Source organism: Pogoniulus pusillus, chromosome 41 (assembly GCF_015220805.1).
Source record: "Pogoniulus pusillus isolate bPogPus1 chromosome 41, bPogPus1.pri, whole genome shotgun sequence".
NCBI lineage: Eukaryota > Metazoa > Chordata > Aves > Piciformes > Lybiidae > Pogoniulus > Pogoniulus pusillus.
In genome coordinates this window covers 7,354,637-7,379,552 of record NC_087304.1, presented here as the reverse complement: position 1 = coordinate 7,379,552, position 24,916 = coordinate 7,354,637, and the positions used below count along the sequence as shown (strand labels likewise).

Genomic DNA, 24,916 nt, shown 5'->3' with positions numbered 1-24,916 from the left:
TGGTCCATGTTCACATCCATCGCAGAACCTAGAGTAAAACTTTTGAAGATCCTCGTCCGTTACCAACTCCAGTTTGTGCTCCTGCTCCATCTTTGCCTCCATCGCAGAACCTAGAGCAAAACCTTTGAGGATCCAAACTCCTAAAGCAAACTCAGCCTCAATAACAACACAGACTTAGCACCCGTGAGCTAAGGTGGATGTTGCAGTGGGTCAGTAGCCTAGCCCTAAGGTGGCCCTAGCTAGCCAGGGGGCCAGCCAGGCCCCCCAGCCTTTGAAACCCTCCACCACGCACCCGGTGCTCACCCGTGCGCACTCACCTGGGATGCCAGGCAGAGGATCCCTTGGCCCACAATGGGCCCAGCTTGGGGCTGGGCTCCTCCTGCACTGCTTATAAAGGGCACTGAGCAGGGAGGGCAAAGTGGCCACAGCTGGGGTGGGAGGAGACTTCAATTGACCTCCCCTTTTTAAGCTGCTCCAGGAGAGGCAGAAGCCTTTGGCTGATCCCCTTTGTGGGGGTAGATTGGCTGTGTCCTTTGTGGGGTGGTGTTGCTTTTCTCTAAGCCACTCCTCCCCTTTGCTCTGCTTGGGATTTCTGTTCTTCCTTGGTATGCTGTGCTTAAAGCTGTGCTTGAAGTTGTGCTGTTTCCTTCATGAGATAGGTTTGCTTTTGTGCTTCCTGCCTTGCTCCTCTCTTGTTTTCACCTGTTCGGGGCCAGAATCTCCCTTCCTCTTGTTGCAGCCTGGCAGCAAGAGTCAGAGTCCCTACAGCATCTCGTTGCCTCCTTTGCCCTTTGCTTGCTGCGACAGCACAGCTCTGGCCTCTGGTGTGGCTCTCGTTATTGTGCGGGGGAGAGAAGAGAGGAGGTGGGGGGGGTGAAGAGGAGTGGGAAAAGAGAGGAGGTGGGGGGGGTGAAGAGAAGTGGGAAAAGAGAGGAGGTGGGGGGGTGAAGAGAGGAGGGGTGGAAAAAGCAGGTGGGGGGGGTGAAGAGAGGAGGGGTGGAAAAAGAGAGGAGGTGGGGGGGGGTGAAGAGAGGAGGGGTGGGAAAAGAGAGGAGGTGGGGGGGTGAAGAGAGGAGGGGTGGGAAAAGAGAGGAGGTGGGGGGATGAAGAGAGGAGGGGTGGGAAAAGAGAGGAGGTGGGGGGGGTGAAGAGAAGAGGGGTGGGAAAAGAGGAGGTGGGGGGTGGGAAAAGAGAGGAGGTGGGGGGGGTGAAGAGAGGAGGGGTGGGAAAAGAGAGGAGGTGGGGGGGGTGAAGAGAGGAGGGGTGGGAAAAGAGAGGAGGTGGGGGGGGTGAAGAGAGGAGGGGTGGGAAAAGAGAGGAGGTGGGGGGGTGAATAGAGGAGGGGTGGGAAAAGAGAGGAGGTGGGGGGGTGAAGAGAGGAGGGGTGGGAAAAGAGAGGAGGTGGGGGGTGAAGAGAGGAGGGGTGGGAAAAGAGAGGAGGTGGGGGGGTGAAGAGAGGAGGGGTGGGAAAAGAGAGGAGGTGGGGGGGTGAAGAGAGGAGGGGTGGGAAAAGAGAGGAGGTGGGGGGGGTGAAGAGAGGAGGGGTGGGAAAAGAGAGGAGGTGGGGGGGGGTGAAGAGAGGAGGGGTGGGAAAAGGGAGGAGGTGGGGGGGGTGAAGAGAGGAGGGGTGGAAAAAGAGAGGAGGTGGGGGGGTGAAGAGAGGAGGGGTGGGAAAAGAGAGGAGGTGGGGGGGTGAAGAGAGGAGGGGTGGGAAAAGAGAGGAAGTGGGGGGGTGAAGAGAGGAGGGGTGGGAAAAGAGAGGAGGTGGGGGGGTGAAGAGAGGAGGGGTGGGAAAAGAGAGGAGGTGGGGGGGTGAAGAGAGGAGGGGTGGGGGTGAAGAGAGGAGGGGTGGGGGTGAAGAGAGGAGGGGTGGGCGTGAAGAGAGGAGGGGTGGGCGTGAAGAGAGGAGGTGGGGGGGTGAAGAGAGGAGGGGTGGGAAAAGAGAGGAGGTGGGGGGGTGAAGAGAGGAGGGGTGGGAAAAGAGAGGAGGTGGGGGGGTGAAGAGAGGAGGGGTGGGAAAAGAGAGGAGGTGGGGGGGTGAAGAGAGGAGGGGTGGGAAAAGAGAGGAGGTGGGGGGGTGAAGAGAGGAGGGGTGGGAAAAGAGAGAAGGTGGGGGGGTGAAGAGAGGAGGGGTGGGAAAAGAGAGGGGGGGTGGGAAAAGAGAGGGGGGGTGGGAAAAGAGAGGGGGGGTGAAGAGAGGAGGGGTGGGAAAAGAGAGGAGGTGGAGGGGGGGAAGAGAGGAGGCGGAAAAGAGAGGAGGTGGAGGGGGTGAAGAGAGGAGGGGGGGAAAAGAGAGGAGGTGGAGGGGGGGAAGAGAGGAGGGGTGGGAAAAGAGAGGAGGTGGGGGGGTGAAGAGAGGAGGGGTGGGAAAAGAGAGGAGGTGGAGGGGGGGGAAGAGAGGAGGTGGAGGGGGGCGAAGAGAGGAGGTGGAAGTGGGGGAGAGGACAGGGGGAGAGGAGGGGCTGGGACACGGTGGGAGGGGCAAGAGAGGAGGGGGCGGGACACGGGGGGAGGGGCAAGAGAGGAGGGGGCAGGACACAGTGGGGCTGGAAAGAAGAGTGAGAGGCCTGGGGCTGTTTAGTCTGGAGAAGAGAAGGGATCTTATTAACGTCTATACATTTCCCAGGGGCAGGTGTCAGCACCAAGGTGCCAGCTGCCTTTTGGTGGTGCTCAGCAATAGGCCAAGTAACAACAGACAGAAGCTGTTCCACCTCAACAGGAGCAGAGATTTCTTGTCTGTGAGGGTGGCAGAGGACTGGAACAGACTGAAACCAAAACATTGCTCAGAACACAAAAGAACCTCTGAAGCGATGGCAAAAAGCTCAAGGAAAAGATGTTGGATTTTCATGATTCTGTCTCTTAAATTATGTCAGACTAACAGCAGAGTGAAAAATGTGAAATTAATGCATGTGGAACAGTTAGAACTATGGCAGACATTATTGGCTATTTTAATCAAGAAGTTCATTTGGTTTAAGCCTAGTTATAAATAGTGACAATAGATACACTAGGCACAGCAGAGCAACAAGCTTACATCAAAGTATTTCTAAAGCCTCTGCAACTAAGTCTTTTTTGACTGACAAGAGCATCACCTCACTGAATAAGCAATAAACTCTACCATTACAGCAGACTTGGCCTCATAGATGACTCTCTTGCTCCGTTGCAGAAGTCCATCACCACCCTGTGCCTGCAATGTCAAATGGAACCATGTCAAAACTGCTGACGCTTTGCAGTTATGATCCCAACAGTTCATTCCTCAGACCTCCCAACCCTTAAGTCCCTTAAGAAGGAAGTGAAAAGCAATTGCTCTTGCATTTCATGCTGCCCAGACGCTCCCAGCTCCTCCAGTAAGGCTAAGCATTCCAACAGGCTCATGCCAAACTCCCCCACAGTTGTTTGAGACCATCACAGCCAACTAACAGCAAGTTGCTGCTCTACTCTCAGACCACAGAGGCTGCCTAGGGAGTCGCCGTCCCTGCAGCTGTTCAAGAAAAGCCTGGATGAGGCACTTAGTGCCATGGTCTAGCTGACTGGAGAGGACTGGGGGCTAGGTTGGGCTGGATGAGCTTGGATGTCTCTTCCAACCTGGCTGATTCCATGATTCTAAGTGTACAAATACCCCAGCTGTGTGCTTTGAACCTTGTAAATAAGCTTTCTGGAGAGATTGAATGATAAGAAACAGGTTGTTTGTAGTTATTAACAATCTTTGCCTGGATATCAACATTAATATTGATTATTAATTTTGCATCACTCATAACGCACCCATTCCATGGTTCTTGGAGTTCCCACAGTGAGAACAGCAAAGGATGGCACACCCCAAGCACTCCTCACCACGTATTCACTGCCAGCACCCAACACGGGAAGACAGCCAGGACAGGAAGATAAATCACACGGCGTAACAATCAGAGCCACCGCAGCTAAGGGGGGGAAAAAACAAACACCAACCAATATATCTCAAGCCACAACAAAGACTTACTTCAGCAGCACCATCCAAGATATCCTTCATGAACTTAACCATGTCCTCTGTCTTCTCCAGGTGTCTGTCTGGCAGCAAACAGTGCTGGTTGGAGGCATTCAAGACGACGGTAGTACGGATGGTCAGCTCGCTGGCAATGGAAAGCAGATGGGTTACAGGTTTGAAGAGCCACAGTGTAAAACACTGCAAAGCAAAGAATTCCTACAGCATTTCAGAGGGCGCTCATTAAGCTTCTCTCTGTGTGTGTTCCCTTAAAGGCAAGAGGGGAAGGGGGAAGAGAATGGTACAAAAAAGTTTCTCAGCAGTATTTTGTCCCCTCACATCCGTGCAGGCAACGCGATCAAAGCTTATTGCATTTCACACCCCCACAGGTAGCTCATGACTTCCCCAGCAGAAAGAGATCACAGACAGGAACCTTGCACATGAAACATACTGCTAAGGTAACACAGGAAGTATTTCAGCATGCAAAGGCAAAAGCACAACCCAAAACATTCCACATGGCCACAGTCCAGCTGAAGAACGAAAAACTGCTGGAACCAGTTCAGAGCAGGACCACGAGGATAAGCCAAGGGCTGGAGCACTTCTAAGAGGATAGGCTGAGGGAGCTGGGGCTGCTCAGCCTGAAGGGGACAAGACTCCAGGGAGACTTTAAAGCTACCTCCCAGTACCTGAAAGGAACCTGCAGGAAGGCTGCAGAGGGACTATTTCTATAAGGGTGTCTAAAGGCAGGGCAAGGGGAATGGTTTGAAGCTGAGGGAGAGCAGGGTTGCTTAGAGTGAATCTGAGGAAGAAGTTCTTCAGCATGAGAGTACTTTGACTTGCAGAGAGAGAAACACTGTAATGTCTGTTAATGAATTTACAGCCAAGTTCACAAGCGTGCTTCTGTCAGCAATTACTGCTTCTACGCCCACGAATCACACAGTATTGTGTCTTTTATGAAGAAACAGCATCTGAGGCCAGCTGCACCAAGTATTCAGCGACAAAACAAAGCAAATCCACAAAACAAATCTCCTACTTACCCAGCCAAAAAAGCAAACACTTCTCTGCCAGATGAACAGGCAGAAACATCTCAGCAGACAGACAGAAGAGCTTGCACAGGAGGAGCAATTAAGAAATTGAAGAAGGTCTCCTTTTTGGCAGCTATAAAGCACCAGATCAGTCACATCACTTTAACTTCACACCTCCGAACCACCTCTGAACCGCCCTTAAGTGCCCCCCAGTGCCCCCAAACCACCTCCAGTGCCCACTCCAATGCTCCCCAGTGCCCCCCACACTCAGCTGGTGCCCTCCATGCCCACTTGGTGCCCACTTGATGCCCCCCACCTGCACCTTGCTCAGCTCACAACCAACAGCCAAGCCCCAAACCGCCTCTGAACCACTTCCGAACTGCCCTTAAGTGCCCCCCAGTGCCCCCACACCCCCTCCAGTGCCCACCCCAGCAGCCCCCAGGCCCAGCTGGCGCCCCCCACGCCCACTTGGTGCCCATTTGGTGCCCACCAGGTGCAGCATGGTGGGGTTGCAGCCGATGATGAAGGGCAGGCTGCGGAAGCCACGGATGCAGTGGGCGATGCGCACAGGCAGCTCCTGCCACAGGTACCTGGCACTCTTCTGGGGGCAGGGGACACGGCGGGGGGCACAGCCTCAGCTGCCAGCCGCCCCCTGGCACTGCCCAGGCCCCCCTGGGCACCCCCCAGAGCCTTCCTCCCGCTCCCAGCAGCCCCCAGACCCAATAGGGACCCCCCCAGAGCCTGCCCCTGCGGTGCCGAAGGAGCTCTGCAGGGAGGGGAAGGCTCAGGGGGGACCCTCCCTGGGGGGGCTTGGGGACCCCTGCCAGGGCTTGGGGACCCCTCCTCAGCCATTAAAGACCCCCCCCAGGACGCTGAGGACCCCTCCCCAATATCAGGGACCCCTCCAGGCCCAACAGGACCCCCCCCCAGGAGCCCCCAGACCCAAAAGGAGCAGCTCAGAGCCTGCCCCTGGTGGCTGCAGCTGGTGGAGAGATGAAAGCTTAGGGGGGGAGCTCCCTGGGGGGGGTTGGGGACCCCTCCCCAGCTACTGGGGACCCCCCCAGGGCACTGAGGACCCCTCCCCAATATTAGGGACCCCTCCAGACCCAACAGGGCTTCCCCTAGACCCAACAGGAGCCCCCAGACCCAATAGGGACCCCCCCAGAGCCTGCCCCTGCGGCGCCGAAGGAGCTCCACAGGGAAGGGAAGGCTCAGGGGGGACCCTCCCTGGGGGGGCTTGTGGACCCCTCCCCAGCTATTGGGGACCCCCCCTAGGGACCCCAAATCCCCCTCCAGGGACCCCCAATCCCCCCCCCAAAGAGACCCCAAATCTCCCCCTAGGGACCCCCAAGTCCACCCCCAGGGACCCCACCCAAATCTCTCCCAGGGGCCCTCCCATAAGGCCCCCCAAATCCTTCCCCAGGTTGTCCCCCCCAAGGACCCCCAAACCCCTCCCCAAGACCCCTCCAAAGCCACCCAAGGACCCCCAAATCCAACCCAAGGACACCCCCAAAGACCCCCCCCAGGGACCCCCAAACCCCTCCCCAAGACCCTCCCCCAAGGACACCCCCCCCAGAGACCCCCAAAGACCCCCCAGGTCTCCCCCAAAGAGCCCTCCAGGGACCTCCAAACTCCTCCCAAGGAACCCCCCCAGAGACCCCTAAATCCCTCCCCAGGTCCCCCCAAAGAACCCTCCAGGGATCCCCCCAGAGACCCCCAAGGACCCCCCCAGAGACCCCCAAAACCAGGCCCTTGCCCCCTCCCCCCCCCCACCCCGGGTATGTGTCCCTGCCCCTCCCCCTCCTCCCCTCCCTGCCCCCTCCAGGCCGCTGGGGACGCTCCAGGCTCTCCTCCCACTGCCCCCCGACCCCCACTCACCACCTCCGGGGCCCAGACGCCCCCCGGGCAGCCTTCAGAGTGGCTCTGTCCCCTGCGCCCCACCCCGCGGCCTGGCCTCAGCGCTCTACGCTGCCGGCGGCGCCGTCGTGGTGAGGGCACTGCGAGCCTAGGAGCGGGCAGTGCCAGCTCACGGGGTGCGGCGCCAGCTTGCAGAAGGCCACTGCAAGCCTGCGGCGAGTGGTGGCCACTCAGTGAGGGCATTGCCAGCCTGCTGTGTGCAGTGCCAACTCGGTGAAGGCATTGCCAGCCTGCCGCAGCCAGTGCCAGATTGCTGCCGGCAGCGGCAGCCCGCGGCGCCATATTGGTAAGGTCACCGCCGGCTTGCGGCGTTTCGGCGCCGAATTGATGAGGTCACCGCCAGTCTGTCGCGCTCGGAGCCATGTTGGTGAGGTCACGTCCAACCCGACGCGCTTGGCGCCATCTTGGTGAGGTCAGTTCGAACCCGTCGCGCTCGGCGCCATCTTGGTGAGGTCACCGCCGAGCCTGCGCTGCCGGCGGCGCCGTCGTGATGAGGGCACTGCCAGCCTAGGAACGGGCAGTGCCAGCTCAAGGTGGGAGGCACCAGCTTGTAAAGGGTCACTGCCAGCCTGCGGCGAGCCGTGGCGACTCGGTGAGGGCATTGCCAGCTTGCTGCGGGCAGCGCCAAATCCGCGGCGTTGAGCGCCATATTGGTGAGGTCACCGCCGGCTTGCGGAGTTTCGGCGCCGAATTGATTAGGTCAGCGCCAGCACGTCGCGCTCGGCGCCATATTCGTGAGGTCACGTCCAACCCGTCGCGCTCGGCGCCATATTGGTAAGGTCGGTCCAACTCGTCGCGCTCGGCGCCGTATTGATGAGGTCACAGCAAGTCCGTCGTTCTCGGTGCCATATTGGTGAGGTCACCTACAGCCTGTCGCGTTCGGCGCCATATCGGTGAGGTCACCGCCGGCTTGCCGCGGCTCGGTGCCAACTTGGTGAGCTTAATGTCAACTCCGTGAGGGCAGCGCCAGCTTGCAGAGAGTCACTGCCAGCCTGTGGCGAGCGGTGGCGACTTGGTGGGGGCATTGCCAGCCTAGCAGCGGGCAGCGCCAGGACCGCGGCGTTGGGCACCATATTGGTAAGGTCACCGCCGGCTTGCGGCGCTTCGGCGCCCTATTGATGATGTCACAGCCAGACCGTCGCGCTCGGAGCCATCTTGGTAAGGTCACATCCCGCCCGGCGCGCTCATCGCCATATTAGTGAGGTCACTTTCAGACCGTCGCTCTCGGCGCATATTGGTGAAGTCACACCAACCCGTCGCGCTGAGCGCCATATTGGTGAGGTCGCTTTCAGTCCGTCGCGCTCGGCGCCATGTTGGTAAGGTCTCTTCCAACCCGTCGCGCTCAATGCCATCTTGGTGAGGGCAGTGCCCACTCGGTGAGGGCAGTGCCAGCTTGCAGATGGCCACTGACAGGCTGCGGCGAGCAGTGGCGACTCGGTGAGGGCCTCAGCAGCGCCCCCAGGCCAGGCTGCAGTGCTGCGGGGACAAGCTGAGGGCCTGAGTAGGCACTGGGGGGCGCTGGGAGGGGACGGGGAGGGGCTGGGGGATTAGTGAGGGCATACAAGGAGGTGAGTGGGGGTCTCTGAGAGGCCAGTGGGCGGGTCTGCGGGTCCCTGGGAGGTCCCTAGGAGGGTCTGGGGGTCCCTGGGTGGGTTTAAGGGTCCCTGAGAGGTCCCTAGGAGGGTCTGGGGGTCCCTGGGAGGGCCATGGGGTCCCTGAGCCCTCCCCCCGCAGGCTATGGGTCTCCCGGGGGGCTGGAGGCCTGCGGGGGTGGTCTCCTCCTTCCTGGAGCTGCTGGGGCTGTGCTGGAGACCATGGAGCGCTTTGGAGGGGCGGGGCAGGGGCAGGGGCAGGCCCCGCCCACGCCAGAGGACACACCAATCAGCTGCTGACCCTCCCCATCCTAACCAGTTTACCCCCCCAATAAAGTACCAAACTCTGCCAGGTGGACCCTGCCTTCATTTATGCAAATGAGGGGGCGGGGCACAGGGGTGACCATGCCCACAGCCCCCACAGGATCCACCAATCAGCTGCTGACCCTCCCAGTAACCCCTCCCCAACCCCCAACACATCTCCAAGGTACTCAAAGGCAGAGCCTGATATTGAAATGTATGCAAATGAGGGAGGCGGAACAAGCGGCAAACCACGCCCACCACAATCCACCAATCAGTAGATATCTCCTGAACTTCTCCTCCAACCATTTCACTGGTTACTGTGGGGCAGGGGCGGGGCCAGGCACAGCACGGGGGAGAGGGCGTGGCTATGGAGGGGGCGGGGACTAGACACAGCATGGGGAGAGGGCGTGGCTATGGAAAGGGCAGGGAATAGGCATTGCATTGAGGGGGCGTGGCTAAGGAAAAGGGGCGAGGACCAGACACAGAACTTGGAAGGGGGTGTGGCTAAGGAAAAGGGGCGGGGACCAGACACAGAACTTGGGAGGGGGCGTGGCACAGAAAGAAAGGGGCGGGGACTAGACAGCAAGGGGACGGGGGTGTGGCTATGCAAATAAAGAGGCAGCAACCAGAGCCAGGCAAGAAAGGCCAGGGAGGGGGCGTGGCTCCACGAGCCCACTCCTCCCGCAGCAGCAGACCCCTGCAGTACCTTAGAGACATCTACAGCCTCCTACAGACAACTTCAGACCTTTCCAAGGGATCTGCAGACCCTTACAGACCCCTGCAAACTCTTCACACCCCTAAGACCTCTACACACACCCACAGACTCCTCTGCAGAGCCCTGCAGCCCACTCCAGACCTTTAATGGATTCCTGCAGACACTTAACAGATGCCTGACATTGCTTCTCAGACCTTTAAAAGATGCCTGCAGACACCTGCGGGCCCAGAACAGAAACCTCCAGACACCTGCTGAATGCTACAGACACTTGCACACCCCTCCAGCCTCCTAGAGACCTCTAGGGACCCCTCCCGACCTTTCCATAGACTCCTGCAGACCCCTACATATCTTTAAGAGGCCCCTAGAGACCCCCACAGACCTCTACAGACTTCCAGAGAAGCCTGCAGACCCCTAAAGACCTCGACAGACACCTCAAGACCTTTGCAAGGCAACTCAAGACCTTCACAGCCTTTTGAGACACCTACAGCACCACAGACACCTCTACAGACCCCTAACCACCTCCACAGACACCCAGAGAGCTCCACAGACTTCCAGAGAGCCCTCCAGGCCCCTAAGTGTACCTACAGATGCCTCCAGACCCCCGCACACCTCTGCACACTCAGAAAAGCCTCCAGGCCTTTTAGAAGACCCCTGCAGACACCTACAGACCTGGGCAGACTTCTACAGATGCTTGCACACCCCTGCAGACACCGACAGGCTCCTCCTGGCCTGCAAGCTCACACCACGTGCTCGCACTCAGCTTCTCCCCAGCACCCCTAGGGCTGCTCTTTATCACCTCCGCCCACACGCAGCACCCTGCCCTTGCTCTCCTGGAACCTCACAAGCTTCGCCTGGGCCCAGCTCCCCTGCCTGCCCAGGTGTTTCCTGGATGCCATCTTGCCCCTCTGCTTTCTCCCTAGCACCACTCAGTTTGGGGCCATCTGCAAACACGCTGCCAGTGCACCTCTATCTCGTTTGGGACACTCACAGTTTAGAGACACTGGACAACAGTGTCCTGGAGCCAAAGAACTCCTTCACTGAATGCAGACATCTACAGACCCCTCCACACCTTTAACAGACCACTGCAGCCCACTGCAGAACTCTGCAGAGCCCTCCAGACCTCCACAGACCCATTAAAAGGCACCTCCAGACCCAGGCAGACCTCTACAGAGAACCAACAGAGCCCTGCAAATCCCTACAGGCATCTACGGACCCCTGCAGACGCCTGCAAACACATACAGACCCCTACAGAGCTCCCCAGACCCACCCAGACCCCTCCAGATGTTTAACAGACCCCTGCACACATCTACAGACCCCTCCAGAGCCTTCAATGATGCCTGCAGGCACCTACAGACCCACACAGAAACCTCCAAACACCTACTCAACTCTACAGACCTCTGCAGACTCTCTCAGACCCTGACAAATAGCTACAGACCCCTTCACACCTCTGCAGACACCCACACTCACCTACACACCACCACAGACATGGACAAAGCTCAACAGGCACCTGCAGACCCCTCCACACCTTTAAAAGTTGCCCAGAGACTCTTACAGAACCCTGCCAAAATCTACAGACCCTGACAGAGCTCTACAGACCCCTCCAGCACTAAAGGGACATCCCAGACTCGCAGGAAGCCTATTCCACTCTACCCTCACACAAACCCTCATGACTCCCTACCAGCGCGGGGGTCTCCCGGGCCTCCACCGGGGCCTAAACGGGCTGAGAGGCGCCAGAACGTTTTGCGGAATCCCTTCGGCCCCATATGCCCCCCGCAAGGTCCTTCTCTGTTCTTCTCAAAGACCTCAGAGGCCCTCGAGCATCACTCGACACCCCTTCGTCAGCTGTCGGGAGCTCTGCTTAGGCTCTACTTAGGTTCAGCTTGATTCAAAGAGACTGTTAAATTCGGGTACTTTCAGCGTGGCGCCGCTGGGTTCCGCCCCGCTCGGACCGGCTCTGCGCTCCGCCGCTCGGCTCTGCAAGGACCCCTTCGCCTCGCCTCGCGTCAGTCCGCCTCCGCCTCCATGGCGCATGCGTAACAAGGCGGCCCGCTAAGACGCATGCGCCGACTCCATAGCAATGCATTGCTAATGCATGCACCTACGCAGTGCTGCCGCCCTGTGTTTAATTGTCGTCACTGCGGTTCTCCAGCGACGTGTGCGAGATCACATCACTACCTGAGAGGGGGAGCTATGACAACAGGGAGCCGGAGGCTTTCCGGTCTTTTCAGTATCACTTCGGCTCCTGTGGCCTCTTCTCCTTCGGGGCCCTTCTGAGACTCCACCGCGAGCCTCTAGGGGGAACTTACAGAGGCTCACAGACCTCGAAGCCTTCAAACCCCTTTAGAGATCGAGGAGGGTGGGTTGGGAGTGCCCGGTCTGCAGTGGCACTGAAAACCAGAGTGAGATCCCTCCCAAATCCTGTGAGACCCCAAAACCTGAGATCCCACAATTCCTTTGAAGACCCTAGATATGGCGGGGGGGACACCAGAGAGACCACAAAACTGCACTGAGACCCTACCCAACTCCTTTCAGGCCCTCCAGGAGAAAATCCAGAAGCAGGAGGAGGTTGGCTTGGGCTCAGTTCTGCAGCCTGCCCAGGTCCCTCTGGATGCATAGACAGGGGAGGGGGGACGGAGGGTGGGGAGGAAAGAAAAGAACCCAACCCAGAAAGTGCTATTGTTATAAAATGTCACATTTATTGCTACATTACTGTTATATACAGGACAGTTCTCAAAATCTACTTTTAAAAAAGTTAAGGACTATTTTAAAATTCCAAATAATCCAGCCAGCTGTGGGGTTCCTGCTGCTGTGGGCTTCTTCTCTTTTTTTGACACTTGTATAAAATTACTTTTAAAAAAGGAAAACAATTCATTATCTTGAGGCACTCAGAAACACTTTTTTTTTTAATATCCCATCATTGTGATTCATTTCAAAGGACAACTCAGTTTCCCCCACCCCCAAATATTTTACTTTTTTTTTTTTTTTGCTGGGCTAGGCATATATATATATATATATACTATATATATAGTTCAAAACTATAATGTGTATCTGATTTAAGAACAAGGATTTCAGCCACTTTAAGTACATCTGGATTTACAGATAGGCAGCATAAACATCCCAAAAAGCAAGGACCAGGGGGGGTTTAAAGGCCAAAAAACAAACAAAAAACCCCAGCCCCACCTCCAAAAACTCAACAAAACCAACCCAAAATTTTCTATGGGGTTGCGAAATAAACAAAGTCTGCAGGCATCTCCCTTCTGCTCTCCCCCCACCCCCAAATCCTACAAAAATATATAGAAAGAGCCCCCCCAGGAATGCTTGTGCCCCACCAAAGCTGGAGCACTCTCACTTCCCGATGCCTGGTTGGGGGGTCACCCCTCCCCTGCTCCTGCAGGTGCCCTTCTCCTCTCTCCTTTGCCAGGGGATTAACCATGGCTGACAGGAAGGTAAAGGCTCCCCACAGCTCCTTCCCTTCCCCTCCTCTTCCTCCCCCCCCCTCCCCCCACAAGGCCCTAGGTTACAACGTTTGCCCCCAACGCTGGTGGGTTTCAAGGGGGTTGGGAAGACGACACATAGAGCAGAGGGCCACCTGCGGTGCCCCAGCTTGGTGCTGCTGGAGCTGTCAGGGGAGCTCCAAGGCTCTCCTGGACACGGGGATGCTCCTCAGCACCCACCACAGCCCAGTCTGAAGCACAAACTCCTTTGCACTCCCACAATAGTGCCCACAAGGTGTAACTGGGCATCAGTCGAGTTTTAGTCCCTCTCCTTCTGACAGGGTGGGGCTTGGCTGGACCAGAGTGGGTACTGCAAGACCTGAGGAGCAAGAGACAGAGGGAACAGCACCGTGGAGACCCATGGCAGAGCTCTCCCTTGGCCCTGAAGGATGCAGGATGGAGCCGGGAGGTTTGCCAGAAGCCACCCTCCTAGGCACAGAGCAGAGGCCACCTCTACGGGAGCCCTCCAGACAAAGGCACTGCAGCTGCTGGCTCTCCAAAAGGGTGAACTGCCCTCAAGGTCAAACCAGGGCAACTCCAGACCTGCCCCAGGAGCAGCAGAACAGGAAGCAATCTGGCTGCAGCAGCCACCTCCCAAACCCTCCCTCCTCTGTCCCAGCAGACAGGCAGCTGGGAGCATGGTTCTGCCCTGTGAGGAAACTCACAGTGGCTGTGCACAAAGGAAACACCCCAGAGGTGCTGGCTGGAGACACCAGGCAGTGCAGGATGGAAAGCACACCCTGAACCTTGAGGAGGTTGAAGGAAGATCAGGCAAGCCAAGTCCAGACTGACAGACGTCCACAGAGCCAGGCAGCAAGGAGCTGGGACCCAGCTTCTCCACTCAGGGGTACCGGAGAAGATGGTGCAAGGTGAAGGATGCTGGCAGTGAGCGATGAAGCATCAAACAGAAGGCACGGGAGGGTTGAAGGGTGAATGGAGAAGCCCTAGGACAGAGCAGTTCAGTGCTCAGGAACTGCAGCATGCGTTGGCAGAGATGTTCCAGCAGTCTCAGCTTTTGTCCACCCCCCAGCTCCAGGGCATAGGTCTTGAAATGCTTTTGGAGCTGCTGGAAGCGAAGCTGGGCCCTGAGAGCACTAGGGAGCAGGAACTCAGCAGCCATGAGCAAGAACAGAAAGAACTGGCTGGACTGGGATCTGGAGAGCCCTGGGGAGAGGGGAGGAGGTTGCATAGGCTTCAAGAGGGCAAAGACTTCATGCAAGCTGTGGTGTGGAGAATAGGTTTTGCTGTTGCTGGTGTTGAGCAGGAACAGGGCACAGTGGCCCATGGCTTGCTCCAGCTTAGCCAGCCCTGCACCTCAGGGTGGGGACTTGGCCTGGCCCAGCTCCAGAACCACCCAGGCTTTGTTCACCTCCTTTCTAAAACCCCAGCCCAGGATATCACCAAAACTGGAGCTGGTCCAGAGGCACCAGCAGGGAGGACCATGGGCTTCACTGGCACTGATCTTAACAGCCTCCCCAGGGGAGCAGAGCTCAGGCATGAGGGGATTGGGGGTGTCAAAAACCTCCTGCTTCTCATGGCACCCCCAAGCTGCTGAGAGGGAAGATGAGCTGCAAGGTCCCAAGGCCCAAAGGCTCTGCTGGCTTCAGTGGGTACAAGAATGAGACACAAAAGACCTTTGAAAGGAGCTTCTGCAGCCAACCTGAAACTGCAGACTCCTAGGGAAGTCCCAGCCTGCCTCTGTCCTCTTGCTGCCCAACCATGGCCAGGCAGGGAGAGCACCTCTAGGAAACCACTGGCTCATCACGTGGGCTGGGGGCCAAAGCTGCTTACTGGTCACAGATAGGCAGGTTTCACATCACACTTCTGCAATTCTCTGCTGGAAAGAGCAAAACTCCAACAGCAAATCAGCCAAACCCCTTCTGGAGTGATGGTGCATAGAGAGGGGGCAGCAAGGTGACCCCACTGCACGGATTTGCTCCCCACAGCCAGATGTGGGATCCTGGGGTGCTCACCTAACTCCACTGCCCCAATTCCTGCCTCTCCTGACTCCCAGCCAGAGTTCAGTGTAGACAGGAGTGGCACAGAGTGGGATCCAGATGTCCCATGTCCTGTCTCTTCCACCAGCACCCCCCACCAAGGATACCAGTGCAAGCTGTGAAAGCAGAGGAGCAGAGAGCCTCTGGAGCTGTTGGCAAAGAGCTGGAGCTGAACTGGAGCCAGGCACTTGCTGGGCTGTGAGATCTGGCTGGCAGGTCAGAGGCAGAGGAGTGACTGCCAAGGCAGGGCTGAGCTGGAATTCTGCTGCCCAGGGTTGTGAGCAGGAGCAGGAGCAGACAGCCACCACCTCCCCTCCACGTAGAAAAGTGCTGGGGATGCTGCAGCTGTTTTGCTCTAGGGCAGGTGAAGAGGGAGAAAGAAGAAAAAAAGCTGCAATTTTTTACTGTTATAAGCTGGATTCCAGACACTCCCCAGCACCTGGCAGCGTGCACAGCTCTGGGCAGGATGTGCAGGGGGCTGCTGAGGGGGAGGGAAGAGGAGAGGCGTCCCAGGGGCTTTCCCATGACAGCTGTCCCCCTGAGATCCCACCTCTGCTGCTCAACCGTGATGCAGCTCAGCCAGAAGAGAGAACACAGAACACGCAGCTAGAAGGAGGCAGCCTCCGTACTGACCTGATGAAGGAAGATTTCGGGGGGGGTCTGTGGCTCCCAGCAATGAGAGATATGCAGCCCAGGAGAACTCACATGTGCCAGACTGAGAGGAAGCAGAAAGCTGAATGGCACCCTGCAGCACATCACCTATCTGTGACAAAGGTACCTGGGACAAGCAGAGAAGTTTGGAAACAGAAGTGCTCTGGAAGATCCCAGGGCTAAATGGCATCAGAGATGTGAGCTGGGGAGGGTGCAGGTTTCACTGCAACAGGCTCTCTTGCAGGTGGCACTCGGGGAGCAGCACCTGGCAGTGCTCCATGCCAGAAAAGCATCTCTCCCTAGCAGCTGGTAGGCACCATCTAGTGCAATGCAGGGGCAAGCCAAAGTAATTTCCCTTTGCTGGACTCTGCAGCTGCTGCCTCCACATAGATTCCACCAAGACTGCATGGGGTTGGCACAAAAAACACTTGAGGCACAGCACTCCCAGCTCCTGACATTGCACCTTCCTTGGCTGGAGGAGCCAAAACTTCCTCCAGACCATGCCATTGGGAGTTGATGCCCCAAGAGCTCTGCCCAAGCCTTGCCAAGGTTTTGCAGATAAGAATGCAGCACATAAACCACCAACGTGCAGATGAAAAGCTCCATCTCTGCTTGGTGCCGGGGGGCTTGGGAGTGATGGGAAAGACTCATTCTCTTCAGGGGTCCCCCTGGCCTGCAGAACATCAGCCAGGACTTGGAGGGTATTGAAGGAGTTCAGCAAAACTTTGAGCAAATGAGGACTCTTCTCCACTTCCCTGTTCTGTTGAGTCTCTGGGGTTCTCTTTTTCTTTGCATCCAGCTGTCCCTGACTGCTACCTCATGTTCTTGTTGCAAAGCCAGAGTGGTGGGGAAGCACTTCTGAATTCGTTTGTATGGTTTCAAGCTTGTTAGGGCTAAGGCATTGCTCCATTCCCTCTCTGGGTCCTGGAGTGGTGGCACAGAGCCAGCAGGACACCCTGGGCAGCAAATGCTCAGCCTTGGCACTGACCTGAAGCAGGGCAGAGGGAGCAGCTTCTTCCAGTCTGCAGGGAGAAGCTGATTAGCCCCCAGTGTCTGCCCTGGGGCATGAACTGGGGTTGTCAGAGCATCCAGCCCCAGCTGTGGGCTGCAGAGGGGCACTGCCCCCTCCCTGTGTGTTTTGCCACCCTCAGACTGAGCTTGCTGCAGCTTCTGGAGAACTGTCAGGACACTGCAGGAAGATGAGGCTGCTGCTGCAAGAGAGCTGCTCCAGAGGTCAAGGCTGTCACACGAGGCAGGGGGAGCCTCACCCATCCCAGGCTGCTCCATGCTGAAGCATGCAGGAGCCAGGGGAGGGCAGAGAGCTGTAACCTGACCAGTGAATGAGGCTGGAAGAAGGCTGTTGTCACAGGCGAGAGCTGGAAGCTGCTGTGCTCTCAGGTCTCACTACACAGAAGTGATGGTGGCAGCAGGGGGGATATGGGCAGGTAAAGCCAGGAACACCTGAATGTCCCAGAGCTGTGGCTGGAGCTTGCAGAGCCCTGGGGCAGTGCTGGTGCCAGGGCAGCAGGGAGAGGTCTCATTCTGCTCCATGGTTCCTCTCTGAGATGTCAGAGGGGCTAAGCCCATGGTACCCAGCTGTGGGTGGGAGATGAGCAACCTCCTGAGCAGAATGAGGAGCACCAGGAGGTGATGCCAAAACCTAAGGGATGCTAAGAAGCATCACAGGACCCGATACTGGTGGTCAGTCCTTGCCTGTCCCATGCCAAAGTAATGCAGCTTCCCTAGGAGCACAGGCCAGAGGAACACAGAGATGGATGCTGAAGCTGGGGCGTCCTGAATACTCACTGCCCCTGCAACCCCCAAGCCAGCACTCATGTCCCATCAACTACTCTCCTGACTGGGCACCGCCAGGCAGATCTGGACAGCAGCCAGCCCCAGTCCAAGAGCCACTGCTGTGTCAGATGCCCCTGGGAGCTGACACCATCTGCCTTCAGAACTGGGCAGAACCAGGCACAGAATGTTTCAGGAGGGGAAGGAGACAGAAGAAACAAGAACAAACTCCTGCTGGATGTTCTTTCACTGCCATCTCCAGAGCAGCTGTCACAGCTCAGTGTTGCCCAACACCTCTTTGCTTGCTTCCACACCTCCGGGGCACCCTGTGTTGGGGTTGCTGGGGTCTTCCTCCCGCTAAGCACACTGGGGTGGTCTGGAGTGACACTGGGAAGCACTCGGAGTGAAGAGATCCTTGGCCCAGCTTGGCTGCTGGAGCACCTCATTCAAGATGGGCACTCATGGCTCGCCTCCTTGGCAGCATGGAGAGGGGAACAGTTGACAATGCAGGTGACAGTGGCTGCTCTGTGCCCCCAGGGTTTCCCTGCAAGGATGCTCTGGAGGTAGGAGTGGTGAAGATGTGCTGTGAAAACACCTCTGCCCCGAGGCCTGCAGCACTCTGCCCGTTGATGTTGATGGTGGTGGCTCCAGCATGGGGAGAAGCTGTGTCAAGCTGGCATACTGCTACCAGTCCTGGCTTGCTGAGGCTGGAGCAAGTGCATGCTGGGTAGCTGCTTCCCTTTCTGCTACCAGTGTCCATAGGTCCATCTGCTGCCACTGTGTTGGCTCTGTCCACTTCTGCCTCTTCCCAGCCCTGCAGCTTTGTTCAGTTCCTCTTTGTTCAGCGCTGCCCTGGAAGGTCCTCTGACAGGTAGCACCAGGGTCGGACGCATAGGCAAGAGGCACTTCCTGTGACCTGGGCCTTCCTCTTCCATCTGCATCACTGCTCTGCTCACCACAAGAGCACCCCAGTTCTCTTCCACCCTCCCAAGACCTGCTCTCTCCCTGTGGAGCACCTCCTCTCCCAGGCGGGGCTGCAGCCTCTAGGGTAGTCCAGCAGTATTGCAAATGTGCAGAGCCCCTGGCTAGAGCTTGGGCACCTCCTGGGAGGAGCGGGAGCAGCTCTGAGGGGACATTGCTGCTGCTGGTGCAATTTGCTTTGCTGTTTTGTCTTCCTTTTCCCAAATCCCAAGTGGCCAAAGCGAAGAGCTGGCAAATTCAGCACAGGAGCGAGTTGTTTTTTTACAATGGAAGGTACAAGCCAGGTGAGGAAGGATCTCTCTTCCCTGTGGCTACATTCGCTTTTAGTGGCTTTCTGAGCCCAAATCTGAGAATTCCTCTCTTTATATCCAGTCTCTCTTAATACAATTTTAATAATTCTGGTTGATCCTAAAGATGCAACAACTTTTAACTAGAGAAACAGCAGCAAAAAAAGCATAGGGGGAGGGGGGGAGGGGTACAAGACATGTTTTGTTGTGGTTTTCATAAAAAAAAAATTCCTTTTCGTTGCTTATAAAACATATGCAAAAGAAGCTTAAAAAAAACCCAACCCAAATAAAAACAAGCCAAAAGGCATTTTGCTATTTGTTCTACATTAAAAAAAATCTCATAGCTAATGCTTTTTTTTGTTTGTTTGTTTGTTTTTTAAAAAAACAAAGCCACACCAAAAAACCCAACAAAACCAAAACCCCTCCCCAAAAAACAAATATCTCAAGCTTAGGCACAATTTTGCTGCTGGCTGCTTGTGAACAAGCCAAGAGAATGCTCCACCCCCTCCTAACTGAGTGATATGTATTGACTGTTCTGCACTTTTCATACTTAAGGCAATTCTTTTTTTTTCGTTTGTCTTTTCATTTTCTTGACCAAAAAAATGTTTTTGTTTTTGTTTTTTTTATGACTGGTTTCCACCCTCTTACGTCAAGCCAGGATCCGTCCACCTTGTGTCAGTATTTGCAGTACTACAGTTTATGGTTGGAGAAGCTTGCAGGTCACACCCAGGGTTTATTTCTTCCTACAGATCTCTGTGTCCAGAGGAACAAAAAGATCTACAAAGAAAATACAAACAAACAGAAAGCCTGAAGTGAGAAAAATCCAAATGATAAATGAACTACTTCATGTTAGGGGCTGCTGTGAGTGCTGATGGGACTTGAAAAGCTGGAAATGATCTGGCAGTGAGTGCTGCCAGTCCAGTCTTAGCCATGTTCTGGGCTGATCCCCAGCAGTGTGGGCAGCAGGGGCAGGGAGGGAATCCTGCCTCTTTGCTGTGCTCAGCCAAGACCCCCCCCTTGCAGTGTTGGGGTAGCTCTGGAGCCCTCAGCACAGACAGGGACCTGCTGCAGCAGTGCTGGCAGTGTTGGAAGGGCTCTGCTGTGAGCCCAGGCTGAGAGTTTGTCTTGGGCAGCCTGCAGAGGAGAAGGCTGCAGGGAGCCCTTCTGGTGGCCTTGGAATGTTGAAAGGGCTGAGCAGAAAGCTGGGCACAGACTTCCGAGCAGGGCCTGTTGGGCCAGGACAAGTGGGGCTGGTTTGAACTGAAAGGGAGATCAGCATGGACAGAATGGAGAAATGTTTGACACTGAGCATGCTGAGAGCCTGGCCCAGGGCGTCGAGAGGTGGGAGCTGTCCCATCCCTGGCACCACTGCAGATCAGGTTGTTTGTAGCTCTGAGCAAGCTGCTCTAGGTGCAGATGTTTCTGCTGACTGCAGATGGTTGGACTGGATGAGCTTTAAAGAACCTTTCCAATCCCAGCCAGCTGGGGATTTAGCTCTAGTCCCTGAAGTGGGACAGGAGAGCCTCCCCACTTGAGTAGCTGGTGTGGAGGTGCTGCTGAGGACTGACTCAGCCATGGTCTCTCTACAGAGAATTTTATCTTCTAAGTATTTCTTTGCATTTCTGGCACCTCCCATGAGGCCACCAGGCAGAGGAACTGCTGGTTTCCAGCAGCCAGCTGCTGGAACAGGGAAGCGCAGAGCACTGTCCGGGACTGTTCCTGTCATGTGGGGCACAGCTTTGTGTGTCCATGGACAGGTAAACCACGTGGAGATGCAAGCCACTGACTGCAGGACAGGTAAGTAGGTAAACCATAGAATCGTAGAATGGTCTGGGTTGGAAGGGACGTCCAAAGGTCATCTAGTCCAGCCCTCCCTACAGTAAGCAGGGCCATTCTCAACTACATCAGTAAATGCAATGCAACTCAGAAGAGCAGAGATTACTAACTTAAACAACAAATACTTGCTTCCAAAGTAAATTAAGAAGGAGGTTGGCTGGTGCCAAAGGAATGAGGCTGAGCAGCCAAAGCAACAGTGGGCTGGGAGAACAGGGTTGGGGATAGTACCTTGTGCTAGTTTGAAGCTAGCTAGAATGTTCTGGTGAGAAGAACTAGCTTACAGGCTGTGAAAGGGAAACAATGGTGATGTCTACTTCCCCCAGAGTCTCGCTAAGGAGTTTGGGAGGAAGAAATGAAAACATTAGCTAACACTCTCACCATTTTCTCTCACTCTGGCCTGGGCTGCTGACTGAGCTGCATCTCTCTAACACACCCTTCCATTTGGCCTAACCCACCTTCACTTCTTAACCTCTTGGCTGAACTTCTATTATTCCTTAAGATTGGGGTAAGGTTGAGAGGGGTAGGGGGAAGGTGCAGGGGTGGTTGAGAGCCCCCCATGGGGACTCGAGTTTCTGGGAGGGGAGTTGTGTTTCTGTATTACTTTTTACCTTGTCTATTTCTGTCTATAACTGTATATACTGTAACTATCTGCTTGTATATTGTGCTAGCTGTAAATAAATAGCTTCATTCATATTCCCAGAGCCGACTGAGTCTACTCTGGGTGATTTCTAAAGTGGGGGGGGGGGGGGGGGGGGGGCGGGGAACACCCAAACTGTCACATACCTTCACATGCACAGGTCAGGTTGTTTGGAGCTCTAAGCAACATGCTGTAGTTTGGTATGTCCCTGCTGACTGCAGAGAGGTTGGAGTGGATGATCTTTAAAGGTCCCTTCCCACCCAAACCAGCCTGGGATTCTGTGATATCAAACATGAGCCCCTGGCAGTGAAGACACAGCAGGACTCTGCAACAAACACAAAGTGGCTTTCCCCAAGTTGGTACCTTTACATGTGTCCAACAGGGTTGTGACCATCTCCTAGACCAGGATGTGAAGCTGAAAGTGTCATCTGGGGATCTCCTACCACTCCGGACACTTTCTCCTCTTCCCGACGCTTCAAGCAGGCTGCTTTAGGGTTCAGGTTGCGCTCTGGCCCAAAAACAGCAAGGGAGGGAGTGGGGAGAAGCAACCTCAGTCTGGGCAACAGTGGCAGCATCCGAGAGAGACAGTGAGTGAAGACAGAAGCTAAGGACAGATATATGAGACCATGCAAGGACGCAACCTGAGTGCAAGCTGCCTTGTGCCTGCTGCTCGGCACAGAGGCTGCGGAATGGTGGCCAGAGTCCTGCCAGCTGAGCCCAGTGACACACAGAAACCTCAACCAGCTCCCGGAGCTGAGCAGTGGGTTTTCCAAAGCTGCTTAAATGGGATCCAGATGCCAAATTCCCATTAAAGCATGAGGGCAGAGTCATAAGAGAGCAACCTCAAATCCTCCCCAGGCCAGGGCTTTAGCAAGCTCAGCCTTGCTGTGTGCCACACAGCTTGCACCAAAAGCAGGAGATGCAGCAGTGGGGTGCAGGGGTGAGGGGGATGCAGAGAGATATAGTGGGGGGGGGTTGGGAAGAGGAAGGTCCCGAAATGCACCTGCCAGCTGGTACCATACCTCGTACTTGCTGCTCCAGGCCCAGAATGACCTGCACTGCTTGCTGCAGGATGATCAGTTTGGTCTGTGCTTTGTCCGTTTTTAAGTGCATCTGGCACATGCGTCCCAGCTCTTTAAAGGCCTCGTTAATGTCCCGCACGCGCACCCTCTCCCTGGCGTTATTGGCCATCCTCCTCTCCCGGTCCCTCAGATCTTTGTCCTCCAGTGACAAGGCCTCGTCTGTACTGCTGGGTTCATAGCACCACAGGGATTAGTCAGGGGGGTTGGTATGGAGGAGGTGGTGGTGGTGGGTGGTGGGGGAGCTATTAGGTTGCCGTGCTGGTAGTGCTTCTGCTGTCCGCTGCAAGGGCTCAAACGGCCTCGCTGTGCAAAGCCAAATCCTCTTGGGTGCTGCCTCAGCAGTCATGGGAAGGTGCTGCCAGCATGGGGGATGGAAGGTGCTGCCAGGGATGGGGGAGAGCTGTGGATGTGGGATTCACCCCGCACACTGATAGCCCCCCCCCAATCAAAATTTTGCCTTCCTGTTCATTTTTGGATGAAAATTAAAAGTTCAGCCATTGATTGAGACTGGAGATGAGGAAGAAATTGTTGACAGCGAGGGTGAGGAGATACTGGAAGAGGTTGCCAAGGGAGGTTGTGGATGTCCCCTCCCTGGAGGTGTTCAAGGCCAGCCTGGATGAGGCCTTGAACAACCTGGGCTGGCAGGAGGTGTGCTCATGGCACGGGGTTGGACCTGGATGACGTCATCTTCAAGGTCCTTTCCAACCCAATCCATTCTATGAATCTATGAAAAACATCAGGTTCATCCTCCCAGGAAAGATTTCTTGGCAGAGATCAAATCCCACTTTGTAGGATTTCCTTCCAAAATCTCACCTGCAGCAAACCCCTCCCAGTGTGGGTATTTTGGCAGCCTGGCCCAGCACCCTCTTATGGGCAGGAAGCAGCACAGGGGGCATGAATCAAGTGCCCCAGCTGCTGCTGAGGCTCAGTCTCGTATGCAGACACTAAATCCAAGTCTTTCAACACAACCAAAACACCTCTGGAAGGGGAGGGATTTTCTTTTCCAAGCACAGTTGGGAGCTTTGGGAGAGCCTCCATTGCTGGCAGCACCCCAGGGGTGCCCAAAACAGGCAGGGACAGGGGAAAGGCGGAGTCATGCTGGCAGCATCTGAAACTGGCCTTGCACACAGCCCATCCCCTCCAAACCAAATTTAGGCTCCAGACGACCTTCTCCCCCAGAGCAAAAATTCTTGCAGGAAAGACACCTATCTGAGGAGGGTCCTCAGGTGAGATCTGGCACTGGGACAGACTGTGGCTTTCAGCTCCAGAGGAGCCACGCAGGGAGAAGCCTTCATCCAAGAGGGACTGCAGAGTCAGAGCCTTCCTGGGTGTGCTGAAGGAGTGTGGAGAGATTCCAGATGGTGCCCAACAGCATAGAGGGGGAGCAAGAGCTCCCCAGGTCTCTGTGGGACAAAGGGCTGCCCACTGCCCCTGCCTGCATCCGCTCCTCACTGCCATGTCCCTGCTTGTGTCTCCTTACTTCCTCCTTCTCTCTGTCACCTTCTCTCCAGCATGCCCAGGATGGCCATGGGGAGTGGAATGACCTCAGCAAGACCCCAGCTGGTTCCAACACAGGGAAGGCAGCTGCAGTTCCTGGCTGGTGGCTCCATACAGCAAGGCCACAGCTCCAGCAGCACCTTGCATGCTGCATCTGGGCAGGAGGAAGACATCTCCCTGCCACCAGCAAGTGCTGCTTGTGGTCTGCATGCCCATGTGGGGTCCTCCAGGTCCTAAGGACATGCAGTGCCTTGGCTGCCTTGTGCCCTGCTCAGAGGGGGCACTGACCTCCCTGCCTGACTCCTCACAACCCTCCTCAATCTTTTTTCTCTTTCTGCTCCATTTGCTGCTGACAGCAGGGGGAGGATCCCAGCAGCCCCAGCTGGGCATGTGGAGACCTGATGCCCCCACTCCCACAGCAGACCCCCAGTAGGGGATATAGGGGTTGGCTTTGCAGCCCAAAGGCCAAACCCCGCAGAGATGGGCACCCTGGATGGGCACCCTGGCTGCCTGCACTGACACCTGCTGTCAGCAGCTCACTGGTGGCTGCATTCCAGAAGGGTTTAAAAAGGGACAAGCGTGGGAGACCAAAGTGACCACGGCCACGGTGCCAACTCTACCTACAGCCCCCTGTGCCCCCCACCGCCCCTCAGCTCCTGCCTCCAGCCGCAAGCAGCAAGTACAAGGTAGAGAGTGGGACCACCAAGAGGTGACGGCTGGGGACTGTCTGTAGGAGATTGGAAAGAACAGAACCAAAAGTAAAATAAAAAGGAAATTTAAAAACTTGAAATAATAATAATAATAATAATAAAAATAAATAAATTTTAGAAAAAGAAAGAAAAAGGAAGGGGTAATTAGAGACAGGAAAAAATACAACATGTTATGAAAGGCAAAAAATTACAAACTGAAGAGAGGCACAAAGGACTCCAACATCAATGCAACAGCAGAGGCCAGCAGAGAGGAGCAGAGCCAGGCACAAACCACCGATGAGTTACAACAGCCTCTGCAGAGAGAAAGGGGTTAACCTGCCGGGCACCCCTGCAGAGAGAAAGGGGTTAACCTGCCGGGCACCGGCGAAGGCAGCAGCAGAAGCATGCACTGGGATGCAGGAGCAAAGCATCGAAGCCTCTGGAACGGGAAGCCTAGCCCTGAGCCT

The 24,916-nt window shown here is 55.9% G+C and overlaps 1 protein-coding gene and 1 long non-coding RNA gene across 3 annotated transcripts in view; both read right to left on the bottom strand.

The window, feature by feature from the left end:
• Positions 1–2,326: 2,326 nt before the first annotated feature.
• LOC135192065 (uncharacterized) lies at positions 2,327–6,926 on the bottom strand. 2 transcript variants are annotated; one of them, XR_010308901.1, is made up of 5 exons: positions 6,859–6,926; positions 5,471–5,581; positions 4,993–5,113; positions 3,974–4,103; positions 2,327–3,184 (listed from the first exon to the last, which is right to left on the bottom strand). It is a non-coding gene; the product is annotated as an uncharacterized LOC135192065 (long non-coding RNA). The 2 variants fall into 2 exon arrangements; XR_010308900.1 differs by lacking the exon at positions 2,327–3,184 and having other exon boundaries at positions 3,887–4,103.
• Positions 6,927–12,181: 5,255 nt separating this feature from the next.
• The window catches only part of TCF3 (transcription factor 3), a 101,043-nt gene continuing 88,308 nt past the window's right edge, over positions 12,182–24,916 (bottom strand). The window contains 2 exon segments of the mRNA XM_064175316.1: positions 12,182–19,485; positions 21,545–21,689. Coding sequence (XP_064031386.1) covers positions 21,547–21,689 — 143 coding nt within the window. The 3' untranslated portion in view covers positions 12,182–19,485; positions 21,545–21,546.